Raw genomic sequence first — 13,898 nt, 5'->3', positions numbered from 1 at the left:
ACAGAAAGGCTTTAAATACTCTGCTGTAGACTGTGCAGGTCTAACAGGGCAGACTGTAAATAACATGTTTAGAGCCAAGGGGCTAAAGTAGACCGACAGACAGCTTATCCTCTAGTAGTGAGGCTATTTCCAGTTAGTTAATTAGTAATTATCCTAATACGTGACCTATTAGTTGTATCAATAATGTTACACCATTTGTCCTGCATATTGATTTTGCTCTGTATTTATGCCGGATGCCCTTCTCTAGGAAACTTTCTGTTTGTTTACAGTATCAGGCTTTGATACTATACTTGTCTCATTATTACATTAATGCTATAGTTCACATAAATTGAAGAAATCCACTTTTCTTGTCTGATTTAAAGTGGTATTTTTGGTTGCTTGTGACTTGTAACATGTGACTAGAAATGGACTCCGATCATCTGCGGCTGCATACTTGCAAAAGTGTTGCACTGAAACTTCTTTCTGAGGGTCTAGTTTCCCCTTTTCGGTTTCTCTGCTCAAACCATAAACTGCAGATAATAATATTATTAGTAATGTGACTTCCTGACGTTAAACGGAACCCTATGAGTGTTTTCCCGTTTAGTCACAAAAGAAAATGGTACTACTCTCATTACATCATGCAGTGGAGACTTTTCAAACACAAACTTTAAAAATATAGGCTAATGATGATGATACTTGTACAACTCCTCATCTCCATCTGGATTCACTGCATTTCTGTGTAGTTAGATAAGTTAGTGCTGCCTCCTCACTGCGTTTACACCTGGCCTTTTATGCAATTAAATGTCATCATAAAGACGTCTAATCACGCTGGCTGCATTTTAACGAGGAGCGCTGATCTGGGTAATAAACCTCTTCCTCTGCTCTGTATCTGTGCATGTGTGTGGCTACACTAATGCTAAGTGTGTCCACATAAGCTGTTATGTATTTGTGTCAGCGCGTCTGTGTGAGTGCGATTCATATCAGTCGGAGCTTTGTGCATGACTGATCGCTTTGTGTGTCTGACCACAATTGAAAATGGATCCATCTCTCTCCTCCCTCCTCCCTTCACTGCTCTGTCACTGGCTCTTCCTGTGTGGACCCGCTCCACCTTAAGAGCAGCTTTAGCAGCCTGTCGTGTTTGTGTTGAAGCCAACAGGCACAATATATTACAGTCTAGGGCTTGCTGCTGAAAAGCCCGCTGGATCCTCCACTGACCTGCTGTTCTTTCCTGCCTTCCTCTCGCGTTTTTTCCACATTTAGATTAAAAACAAAGCTCTTACTCTCTCCCCTCCCTCCTTCTCCTCCTCCTTCTTCTCTTTCTTTCTGCGGCAGTAGTCAGGACTTCAGCGTGTCAGCAGAGGTTGTAGAGGAAGGAGAAAGCTCAGAAGAAGACTGTTTATGTTTATGTTTTGCCTTTGGACGCATAGGTGAAGCAACTTGCACCAGAGAGGAAGGAGTTGAGGAGGAGGAGAGAGAGCGGAGGTGGGGGGCTCGCCTGGATGAAATTACCCCTGTCATGTCACTACGCGTGGACCTTGACTGATCACAGAGCCAGGAATACAAGGTGAAGAGAGGAGTGAGCGAGAGAGAGAGAGAAAGAAAGAAAGAAGTCTTTGGGAAACACAGCCGAAGAGGAAGGAGGTCAAAACAACTGCTCTGTTTTATCATGACATTGTTGGATAAAAGCGAAAAGGCAATTCTTAAATGTGTGTCAACAGGAACTCTTTGTAAAGGACACTGAGAAAGAAGACTGTCTTGTACCCAGCAGCAAAGACTTTGTACCGAGTCTGAACGAGTAGAGTGACCAGTGGAGGGCAGAGGAGTGGAGGGCCAGGGCACTAACCTGGCCATCAAACGGACTGGCAGCCTCTCCTCTCCAGGGATCATGTACCCTCAGGGCAGGCATCCGGTAGGTACCTCCACCTGACCCCTCATCCCTCTATCCTCATCTTTTCTCTTCTCCGTGTTGTCTGCCCTTGTGGTCACTTATTTTAATAGGCTCTACCCCCTTTATCAGTTTAGTTATGAGCACTCTAGTGTAATAAGAGTAGGGGAAGGGGGTGGGGGGGGGGTATTTGGTCTGAGTGATTCCCTGTTACACCTCTCTCAGCTCAAGCCAGGTGCCTGCGAGGTGCACTGTGCTGGTGGCATTTGTCTAACTCTTTAGTGCTTTACAGTTCGGTCATGTTTATGGCATATCCACATCTGTTTAACATTACATTGTGGTCTGTCAGTTTTGCGTATCCCCCTTGCCAAGAAAACACCACGCTTACAGACAACTTAATGAGTAGTCGGACTTCACTTCAATCTCTTCCATTACCGCACGAAAAGGTCACAAGTTCATGTTCGGCTTCCCCGGTTAATGCCTTCTCAAAATCCATCTTGAGTTTCCGCCTTCATCAGCAGCGACAATTTGCTAGTTTTTTTCCCCACGCAGGCTAAAATAAAGGTTAACCGCAAGGACCAAAAAGCACACAGGAGAATGAATGGTGGCTTAGGCTGAGCATGGTTTAGAGTCCACTTGTTTCAGAAGGGGGGCTTGGCCCGTTGCTATAATCAGATTTGGTTGTCAGTCTCTTTGTATCTGCTACAAATAGGTCAGCGGACACTTCAGCCTCTCCAGTCATTCTGTCTGTGAGCCAGCCAGCCAACAAGCTATCACACAGAATTATGAATGACATTTTCACAAGAGGAGAGCATGAGGAATCAATTATAACGCACTGGGAGAATGCTAATAGGCAAGAGCTGGGACGTGAAAGCAACATAAAGAGAAAAGATTGTGAAAAAGTGTAAGATAAAAAGTATAAAGAAAGAGTTCTTAGAGCGTTCACGGCTGGTGGTGGAGAAGTGAAAATGACAAGACGTTTGTGTGAAGCTTCCTGTGTTGTGTTGTATCAGAAGTCTTCCAGCTGAGATCTTCTGCGTTTGTGATAAAGTTGAGTAGTAGATTGAGCCACCAATCGATCGCCCCTCGATCTTTCTCTCTCTAGCTCACTCTCTCTCTTTTTCTCTCTATCGATCTATCCATCTTTCTCTATATTTATCTCTCTATCTTTCTCCATTCCCTCTCTTACCCACTCCCTCTCTCTCCCTCTTCTCTTTATGCTCTCTCTTTCCTACTCTCTCACTCTCTTTCTGATTTTTCTTTCTATGTATCACTCTGCTCTCTCTTTCTTTTTCTCCTCTCTCTTACTCTCTTTCACTCTCCCTCGCCCCCCTCTTGCTCCCCCCTCTCTTCCCCTCTCCATCTCTCTGCTGCGTCCCGCCAGTGGAACTTTACTGGTGTTGCTATGAAATGTGATCTTGGTTGAGGTGTGAGGCAGTGTGTGTGTACATGCCAGGCCTTTGTCTCATAGGAAAGTGAGTGTTTGCGTTGCTCTAAACAAGGATATGTCATAGAATACACCAGAGTATTGTTCCTTTTAAGTGAATGATTAGCTTTGGCATACATCACTCCATTTCAGTCTCCACACACACACATACATACACACACACACACACCCCCGCACGCACCCCCCCCCCACACACACACACACCCACCTACATACACACACACCTACATACATACATACAGACATACACATATACACACACACATACACATACATACATACACATACACATACACACATACATACATACATACAAACAAACATAAATTGTCCATTAATATGCGCTGTCCCTATCAAATAAATAAATACATACATACATAAACACACACACACAGACATACACACACACACACACACACACCTCCATACATACACACACACACACTCACACATATATTCATACATACACATACACACGCACATACATACATACATACATACTTACATGCATATATATAGTATATAGTATAGTGTAAACTTCCATGATGCTTCTTCGTGTTTTAAGGTCATACACATCCACCAGACTTGTGATTGTTTCACTTCTCTAAATCGGAGCAAGTTTAATGCTAGTTCACATTTTTTTTAGCTTGGTAGAAACTGCTTCCTTTTTCATGACGTCCTCTGTTGGCATTTTAGTTAGTTTTAATGATTATATCACGATAATAATTAAAGTTGCTGACAGTAAATATTTTGGATATGAATCATTATAATATAATATAATATAATATAATGAATAAGTTCCATGTTTCATGGATATGTTCCATGAAAATAACTAAGATCAACTGAAACGGTCAACTGAAATTAGGGGGCCTGGGGCAAGAAAACTCTCACATGAGCCCCCCTCTAATACAATTGAATAGGAAGAGAGTCCAAATCTGGGTCCCTAAAATCCAGGACAACAGAGCCCTTTGCCCCCTCCCTCTTTACTCCCCCTTTTTCTGCACATACTGGTGAAACAACAGACGTTTTTAAATACCTTGGAAAAACATACATTCTTACTGTAAGTGGGGCCGACTCTCCGTGGATCTGACATCTGCATGAAAGCAACGTTTTGGAACCAGTCTATTCTTGGAATGTAGATCATCCCAGACAAAGCTACAATATCCATGGAGACAAGCAGGTGGCGTAACCTCTGCCAGAAAAGTTACATAGTGCAGCTTTTTAAAACCCTGAATATAGCACAGTTTTAATCAGTGTGGAAACTTGATAAAGTGAATTTGTAAGTTCCCATTCAGTTTCATTGTGAATCCCAGTGGTGTCTGGTCTGCAGCTCCCTCTATTCATTCCTCTTCCGTTTGGCTGTCTTGGTCTGAACAGATGAAATGGCCATCAAGGCTCATGCTCTGTGTGTTATTTTTCATCAGCACAGACTTTGTTCTCAGTCTTTGGGAGGAGAGGGTTAAAAGTGGTCTGATTTGCCAGGCGAGCTGAGCTGTAATTGGTTCCACTGGATTTTTGTGGCAAGAGCTATCAGAAGTGTGTGTATGAAGTGTGTCTGTGTGTATCTGTGTACAAACTGTGTGCTTTCTTCTTGTGTATCACTATTCCCTGTGTGTATAGTTTAAAATGATGTTTCCTTCAAACGTGCGAAAGTATAATTTATGCCTATGTTTGCGTCTATGTAAATGTATGCGTTTTAACGGTTGTCCTTGTGTTCCTGTAAAAGCGAGAGGAGGAAGGCAACGTGCTGCTAGCGGTGTGCGACAATAACAATAAATAATGTCCTAGGTTGACCTCGGCTTCAGCTGTAAATGTGCAGGCTCCTGATTGGCTGCCACGCCCCCAGGATGAGAAAGAACATTGCATTTTATACATGACTCTGGTGTGAATTAAGAAAAGTGGTATTATAGTGGAAAAAGTGTTTGCAGACTCCAGTTAAAACCAAATGTGCAGGTGCTCTGAGAAAAATGAGAAAAGCTCTATCAAAGCTTAATCTTTCTCCTATTGATGAAAAAGTCCACAAAGTTAACAGTGAAAATTGGAACCTGACCTTTTTATGGACCAGCTGCTGTAGTTGTGGATATGCCCTTCACTAATGCTGGATCCTTGGGCTAAGTTTTGGTTATGTTCCAAGAATAGATCGGTTCCAAAACTCTGGGTTGGAATCCAAAAGTAGGTCTCTAGGAATTTTATGGAATTGCCTTGAGTTTTGATCAGTTAAGAATTGTAATGACTCTAAACAAAGCACACTAATTGTTAACATTGCATTTTTAGAGAACAGAGCCTCGTAATATGCCAACACACATGGAAATAATCCTTGGCACAAACAACAGTTCAGTTCTTATTGAATCATAGTAGTATCCGGTAGTAACCATATTTATAGTTTGCTTGAAAAAAATACGTTTAGTGAACTTAAAAGTGTTCAAAGCAACTTAATAAACCAACTACAAATACTACAAAAGGTGCACTCTTGCCAGTCACTTCTTTTGCTTTTAACCACCTTAAAATCTTTCAGCTGATTAGGAAAAGGCGAACAACAATAACAGCACCTGATTAAATTAATTTGACAACATTCCTTGAAAATTGTTGTTGCTTGAAGAGAGTGTGCCTCCAGGATTCATTTGGAACAATATAAAAATGGTTGGAAAATTGTGGTAATCAATTGTGCATCTGTGCTTTTTGTGGGCTGCTCTGGCCTTGAGTATATTAAGCCTATTTTTTTACATGTGGCACATGTGGAGTGCCACATGTGCTGGGCTAATGAATCCAGAAGCACTGTATATGTTTGCATGTATTGATATAAAATGGTACAGACTAAGGTTGTGAAACAAACTGATAGCCAAATACAATCAAAACTGAAAACTAGAACTGAAGCTAGATACTAATTTGAGGAGAACTGATGTTAGAAAAATTACATAAATATGATAAAGTTGTACTTGGACCATGCCTGTATAGTTTTTGATTGGGATTTAACTAGTCATGTGTAAGATCACATGATAATATTGAATAAATAGCTCTACTTCTTATTGAAAATTGCATTGTATATATGTAAAAAAGTCATGTGTTTAATCATAATGGTTGTATCAAAATTGGTGTTGAGTATCAGACTTTTTCCTTAGTATTGAAATAGTTTGAAACGTTAGTATCTTGACAACACTGCAGACATTAGTCAAATTTTCTGGAGGTCTGTCTTTCCTCTTGCTTCAAATTTGGCCTGTTTTGTTAACCACAGGATTTGTCGATGCAATGAAAGCCACATATGATAAATAGCATGGGCGGATTACTGTCACCTCCCTCCACTGACATTCTCTCTCCTTGTGTCTGTCCTAAGTTTGTTTACATTTAATTTCTCACAGCCGTTCATAGTGTGTCCCGAGGAAATGGCAAAAAGTCAAGTTACAACAATACAGCTGTGGGGAGACGACCCAGAAAACAAGCAGGAAAGTCCTGTAGCTCCTCCATTTAGGCAAAACAGATTACCCCTGTCCTCTGATTTATAAAAAACAGGACATTTTCTATCCCCCAATTCTGCCTTCTTTGTTGTTCAAAGAAACGATCAGAGGGAAGCTTGGATAGCGTCCAGGCCTTTGACTGCCAGTCCCCCTGATTTGTAATCCACCAATAACTTACAGAGGGGCTGTTGCATTACTGGGCTAGTTCTTTCAATGACAAACTATGTTCGTGACTTATTCCTGAGCTATTCATCATGTTTTAACAGCAATTCAGTTTTGAGTTTGTTGACCATAGCCTTCTTTGACATGTTTTTTTTTTTTTTTTTTTTTACAGTAGAATAAGCTAAAATGTTTTAAAGTCAATATAGTAGGAAAGGAAATGAGTGTCTAAAATGTACTTTGAACAAATAGAACTGGGATGTGATTGTCAGTTCCCTTTGTTTCAGCTGACTTTAAAATGCTGGTAAACTACTGTCTTTCACATGTATGTCTGTTATTTGTCCAGTGTTCAGGATTATGATGATCACTTCTTTCATTAAAGGGAGGGTGTGTAGATGTGTTTTATTTACATTTTTTATAAACATGACTCATTTTGTGAAGATATGAGCTACTGACATGATAAACCAAATACTGCTTTACTGATAACAATTGTAGTGGTGATTTGTTCTTAATAACTGTTTTTATGGACATGATGGTCAAGTTTTTTATGTTTTGGTTTTTAGGGCCAATTATTCAATCAGAAAGAAGAATGACCCTGATGTGAGTTTCTCATTTGGCTTGCCAGTTGGAACCAAACCTAAAAGGACTGTCCAAATACTCACTAGCAAAACCCCAGCTGCAGCCAATCATTAATCAGTGCCAGTGCAGCCTCTGCAGCTCAGTGAGTGAATTCTGGAGGTTCTGAGCTTTTACATGAGACATGGCCATATACTGAGAATGAGAAAAACGTGTATGTGTTGTCCAAATGCCGTTTTAGGCACTGGCAACCCAGGTTCAGGTTTGTGATTGTAATGCCTTTTATACCTTTCTAAGTAAGTGCACAGGTTGTTTTACACTTTTAATCACTTATCACATTATACACCCTTGTATTTGATTGGTTTTAGTTTCCAAAATCATCTTGAATTGGAATAATTTGTCATATTTGGTTTGACTAATACTTATGTAAAAAAAAAAAAAAAAGTTGGAGAGAGGGTTTAATGTCCCATAGCGGCTCAGGTCAAACATTGCATTTGAGAATAAAATGATGAGGTCATCAGCAGAAGATGGAAAGTGTGATGGCCGTAGTTACATTTCTCTCCATCCTGCTCCTCCCTGCAGCACTTGCATTTTTCATCTCCACACAATTCAAACCAATGAGCTGTAGCATGGACCCATGGCTCCGCACATCACAGCGCACACACACACACACACACACACACACACACACACACACACACCCCTACACATGATGGGTACGCATGGGGCACTGACACCGCTCCGCCACGCTTTCTCATCTATTCCTCTGCCTTTTCCTTAATATTTCACCAGCCAATTATTATTTTATGCCCGCTCTCAATGTGCCTCTGCTAAGTTGTCGCACAGATGAACCGGCAAATGCATGAACAAAAGCCATAAGGAGGAAAGAAGGACAAAAAGGATTGTTTAAATGTTTGTTTGGAAGGTGTTCAAATAAATGCCAGCGTGCCCAGACACGCACATTTATTGGATAGGGCGGAAGTGTGCCACAAGCTCGACAGCAGACCGATAGACGGATCTCCTTCCCAATCACTCCCAGACTCACATCTGGATCAGTTTGTGAGGATCCACTGCCAGAGGAAAACATGCATCTGCTTCAGCTGCCACTTCCATCACAGCAAACTGAGAAAACAACTTTGAACTCACGAAAAATATTGGGCTTAGTAAATAAACTACAAGACATGTATCAACAAGTGCTTATGGGAAAATAGATATATTTGATACAGTATTAATGTTAGAATTGTTGTCTTTTTGAGTAGGGCTCTCAAAAATAATCATACACAGATATTGATTGATACTTATTGATACTATCGGTACCTTCCTGATTAGTTTTAGAATGAGATTTAACTTTTCAGACTATTTGGCAAATATATATAGTATAAATATATATATTAAAGGGCCCATATTACTCTGTTTTCTGATCTATGTTATAATATTGTTTCCTCATCCAAAACATACCTGGAGTTATGTTTATTTCATTCACATATTGTTCTCTCAGACAGAAAACACTCTGTTCCACCTTGTGATATCATGTGGCAATACAGGAAGTGCTCCACAGTGTTTTAAAACACCACACACCTTCACTAAAATCATTTGGATCATTTCAGCCCTGGAACTGCTAATCTCTACTGAATTATAGGTGAAAGGTCACCATTAATTTGAAATCACTTCATGACATCACAAGGTGAAACAGACCATTTTGACAGACTAATAATAAAGCATTACTCAAACATGTGCGAATGAAACAAAACATAATTCGAGATATGTTTTGATGAGGTAACATTATAACTTGGCTTAATGCTCACAAGAGTCAATTTTGTGTAATATAGGACCTTTAAGTAACTACTATCATTGTTGAAAATTACATCACGTTGATTAAAAACTTTTTTTTTTTTTATCATTGTGCTATTAAAATTAGGATTGAGTCTTTTCCTTAGTACTGAAAGTGTGTTTTAGTATTGAGACAGCACATGGGCCATTGCTAAACTGCAGTTGCCATGTTAACTGCCTGTGGTCTGTGCATAAATAAAAAGTTGGAAAGCTTTAATATGGTTTGGCCCTGGACTCCTGAGCCAGCCCTTATTTAATCAGGATTTAGCCAAAGCAGAGCCTTCTGTTTCTCCTCATATCATAGATGAGACTGATTCACTGTGTTACAAATAGCACATAATATTCTGGCTATATTTAACTATTGTCTGGTTGTTTCATGTAAAGACAAACCCACTTTAGCATGTACTAAAACTGGCCTCTCCGTGTCCTGGCAGCGCTAAATATCAAATGATATGAAGCAACAGACAGGTGATGGTTACAGTGGGTGCGCTCGGCTCTAGTTCTGTTATGTGATCCACCTCACCCCTCACTCCCTCAGATAATCCCTTCCTAATTCCCTGTGCGCCCTGTGCCAGCTTCGTCCAAATTGTGATTGACTTCTGTCCCACACCACAACACCCCCCTCTACCTCCCTCTCCACCAGCTCCTCGCCCTGCTTCTAGATTAACCGGATCAGTTTTGGGTTTCAGCTCGATGCTGTTGTATTTCTCACTCGTAGATCCACACACATAAACACATAGATAGAGGGTTGTTTTTTGGCCTGTTTGACTATCAGACCCCTAACAGTCTGCGCCGCCATCTGTCACACTTTCCATACATATACATACATTCACATAACAACTGTTTGTACATGCGGCTTTGCGGATGCCTCTGTCTTTGTAAACAGGGCTGTCCATGTTGTTAACTTTACACATCATTCCTGACATTTCCACTGGGTTTTCTCCTGATACAAACAAGAAGGAACTAATTTGACTTTCCACACTAGTCTTTTTATTCTTGCAGGCAGGGCTCAGTGCAGGCACAAAATCATTCTCCCATGGCCTCAGGAGCTTCTAACTCTTTTTTTTTTTGTATTTTTCATTTCCTTCTTGCTCATATGGAATAAAAAGTTTTATTGCTCTAGGCTTGTGGGATCTTTTTAGTAAGGTACAAGCCGAAAATCAAAAATAAGACATTTTGTCCGACAGTTGATAGAAATGTAGCGGTGCGCTATCAGTGCCATGTACACAGAAGCGCTTGGACTCTCAGATCTGGTCTAATCCTGATTTGTGACTATGGGCTTTGTTAGATGACTTAGTGTTGCTGATGTAACGCGCCCGCAGCACTTTGTCTGTGTGTGTTGCTGGCAGCAGATGGTGGAGTGCTATTACCACAGAGCAGTGGACACCGGAGAGACGAACTGTGTTGACTGCAGCAGATCCTCAGCCTCCACCCTCAGTGTCAGACGATGAACGACCCACTCTTTTCTCTCCCTCCCCCCCCTTTCTCCCCCTCTCCCTGTCTTTCTTTCTCTCCCTTTCTTCCTCTCTCTCTCTCCAGACACTTTCATCATCTGTCTCTCTCTGCACCTCTCATTTCTCTGTATGAGTGTCAGTGTTGTCCATCACTGCCTTCACACAGCAGTCATCACACACTCAGATCTATGGGGGTGTATTTATCACATTGCGGGGACTAAAATCTATGTGCACACTGAAATCATGCAACCTGCCTCCCTTATGTGGACAAAAATCAGGTCTTTATGACGTAAATCCTTAATTATCACACCACTCACGTAATTAAAAGTTCAGCTGGATTAAAATAGGTTAAGGTTAGGTTTTAGGTTAGGCGAGTAGTAACAATGGTAAAGGTTCGGATCCTGGAAAAGAATGGAAGTCAATGTATGTCCTCAAGAAGCATGTAAACCCAACATATTGTGTGTGTGTGAGTGTGTACTTGTGTGTTTGTTTTTCAGTCTGGGCTGTGTGCGTAGCGGCACATACCCGATCTCTATCTCCGTCGTGCCCCCCCACCCTTCCCCACATCAGTGTTGTGTGTGAACCAAGGTCAGTAGGGATCTGTTGGCAGTCAGCCCCCTGAAGTCCCTCCTCCCCTTCCCCCCTCCCCCCCCCCCCAAAGGATGGACACAACATGCACATGCAGCCATCTCCATGTCCCCACTACAGCTCACTTTAGCTCGGCGAGTTTCAGCGGATTAATTACTGAGGAAGCCAGCGCGTCTCTGACCTCCTCTGTTGGACTAATTGAAATCTAATTGAATTGTGCTTGTCTAGACTAATGAAACCCCACTGCTGAAGCCGACAATCTTTTAACCATAGCTACAAGCCAGTAACCACCCAGTACAGTACTGGCTGCATGGTGTGGCTCTGTTTAGTTACTTTGGAGACTAAATCAGCAACACACAACAGTTAAAATACTATCTCCATATCACAAGGCAATTTATTTAGAATCAATGTTAGATAATTTGATAAAGTATATTGCATTTGAATATAAAATCAGATTCTAATAGAACTTTAAAAGGAAACATCAGTACAATCCGTAACTGTAACTAAGGTTTGCCTCTTGTCTTCATGGACATGTTACTGTTTGGCTGCAGTGTTTGACAATATGGCTTTAAACTTGTATTAATTCAATAACAGCTTAAAAGTGTGGGTCACCTCTCCACAGATCTGTCCTGTAGCTTGACCTGGTGATGTCATCTGCTTGTCTCCAAGAAGAGAAGTTGACTGCCATGCCGTGGACTGTACCTGGCAATGCAACAACATCTCTATGGTGGAGACTTTACTAGAAAAGTCCCACCGTTACCTTTAAATATTGATGCTGAATATATACACAGTGTTATAGCAAATGTCTTACTAATATGGGTAATTTACCATTTATTAGCCGTTGCACCATGACTGAGCAGAGGCTGTGTCCCACTGCTGAGCTCTGGGTTGTGGAGAGCCATCAGTGTGTGACAGGCCTCTTCATGAGTCCTGCAGCGCTCCATCAATTAGACCACAAGCAAATAGGCAAATGCCGCTCTTCTTCTAAATAAAGTGATCCTCTGGGACTTTTGAGACATACTCTAGATTTCTCTGCCTGTAAACATCAACAAACAACCGCAGTGGCCTTGTTTCCAGACTTCACACTGAGCAGGGAGAAGGGGAGGGGGCCACCCTTGGGAGGGGCTTGTTTTTATAGGTCTTCTGTAGCTTGTAGCAGGTGAGAAACATAACTATTCTCTTAAGGTTAGTAATTTGACGTTACCTTTATTCTTTGTAGGAATATATTAGTGTGCTGGCAGGGAGGATGCTGCTGTGAGAGAGACTGAGGAAAAAAAGATGGAGACTGAGGAAAAACAAAACAGAGACAGAGGAAAAAAGGGTGCATGCTAGTTGGTAATTAGACAGACATGGACGTGGCTTTGTGTGCCAACAAGAAGCGATATTTACAACTAGTCTGAGCCCAGTTTGGTCCTGATAGACTTGGTTTGGTCCTGTTGAAGTCCTAGAGTAGTACTAGTTTAGCCCAGTTTTAGTTTGGGCTTAGTGCTGGTTTATTCTGGGTTTGGTCCAGGTTTAGTCCCAGTTTAATGCCAATGTTGTTTAGGCCTGTCACAATAAGAAATATTATATTACGATGTATTTTTGAATAAAATATTGACAATAATTGATAACAGTGACACAATAACCTTAAAGCTAAGTTTCCCCCAAAACTGTTCTATAGATACAATATTGTACAATATTATACCTTCATATTGGCCCCAAAAAGAATGATTCCATCTGTCATGTATTGAACGATGAGTCGAAATAGTCATTGCTGTGACAGGGCTAACGCTGATGTGGTGTATGCAAGTGTGAAGTCACCATATCTCACCCACTGCTCGTGCTTCACAGAAGTACAGATGTATTGTATCTGTATGCATGGTTTCAGCTTCCTGTTTATAGGTGATATCTTCAAGACTTTAGTCCATTTAAAAGACTAATAGATTTTCATCACTCTTAAACCCATGGATAGCATATATATTATACTTAACTTGTCTGTGTATTTTTGCAGGTCCCCTTGCAACCTGGCCAGTCCTTTAAGTTCACCGTCCTGGAGACACTGGACAGGATCAAGGAGGAGTTCCAGTTTCTGCAGGCGCAGTATCACAGGTAAAAGCATTTCAAGTTCAGATCAATATAGCTAAAACAAGACCAAGGACAAAGGTGTTAATACAGGTTTTATGTGGCTTTTTGTAATGTTTCTGTCAACAGTAATAGCACTTGGTTTGTAATTGGTGATCAAAGGAAACTAGGGTTGTATTCATGAATAAAGCTGCCATTTCATGCAAGAATAAATATTTACAATTTCATAATCATCATTTCTTGCTTTTGTTAATCAAACTCCAATAGGTTATCAGCTGAATGAATCTAATTATTATCTTAACAATCTAATTCTAATTATTACTATCGACTTTAACACTATACTATAACACTGACAATAACAGTATTCATATGGTGCTTAAACGCCCCTTAGGATTAACCATCTATACTAATGTCTGGCACATAGCTATTGTAACTGCAAAGCGGAACTGGAAAGTGGCCATCAT

The 13,898-nt window shown here is 40.9% G+C and overlaps 1 protein-coding gene across 3 annotated transcripts in view; it reads left to right on the top strand.

The window, feature by feature from the left end:
* Nucleotides 1-1,087: 1,087 nt before the first annotated feature.
* tle2b (TLE family member 2, transcriptional corepressor b) overlaps nt 1,088-13,898 on the top strand; it is a 60,600-nt gene continuing 47,789 nt past the window's right edge. Inside the window, exons 1-3 of one of the 3 annotated variants that reach the window (XM_055221586.1) lie at nt 1,088-1,543; nt 1,698-1,888; nt 13,364-13,461. In XM_055221586.1, coding sequence (XP_055077561.1) covers nt 1,865-1,888; nt 13,364-13,461 — 122 coding nt within the window. In that variant the 5' untranslated portion in view covers nt 1,088-1,543; nt 1,698-1,864. Of the gene's footprint in view, nt 1,889-13,363; nt 13,462-13,898 lie in introns of all 3 variants that reach the window. The other 2 variants (XM_033964940.2, XM_033964941.2) reach the window with 2 other exon arrangements.

The sequence above is a fragment of the Periophthalmus magnuspinnatus genome, chromosome 4 (assembly GCF_009829125.3).
Source record: "Periophthalmus magnuspinnatus isolate fPerMag1 chromosome 4, fPerMag1.2.pri, whole genome shotgun sequence".
NCBI classification, from domain to species: Eukaryota; Metazoa; Chordata; class Actinopteri; order Gobiiformes; family Gobiidae; genus Periophthalmus; species Periophthalmus magnuspinnatus.
Note: the sequence above shows the minus strand (reverse complement) of the source record. Positions and strands in the feature narration are given on the sequence as shown.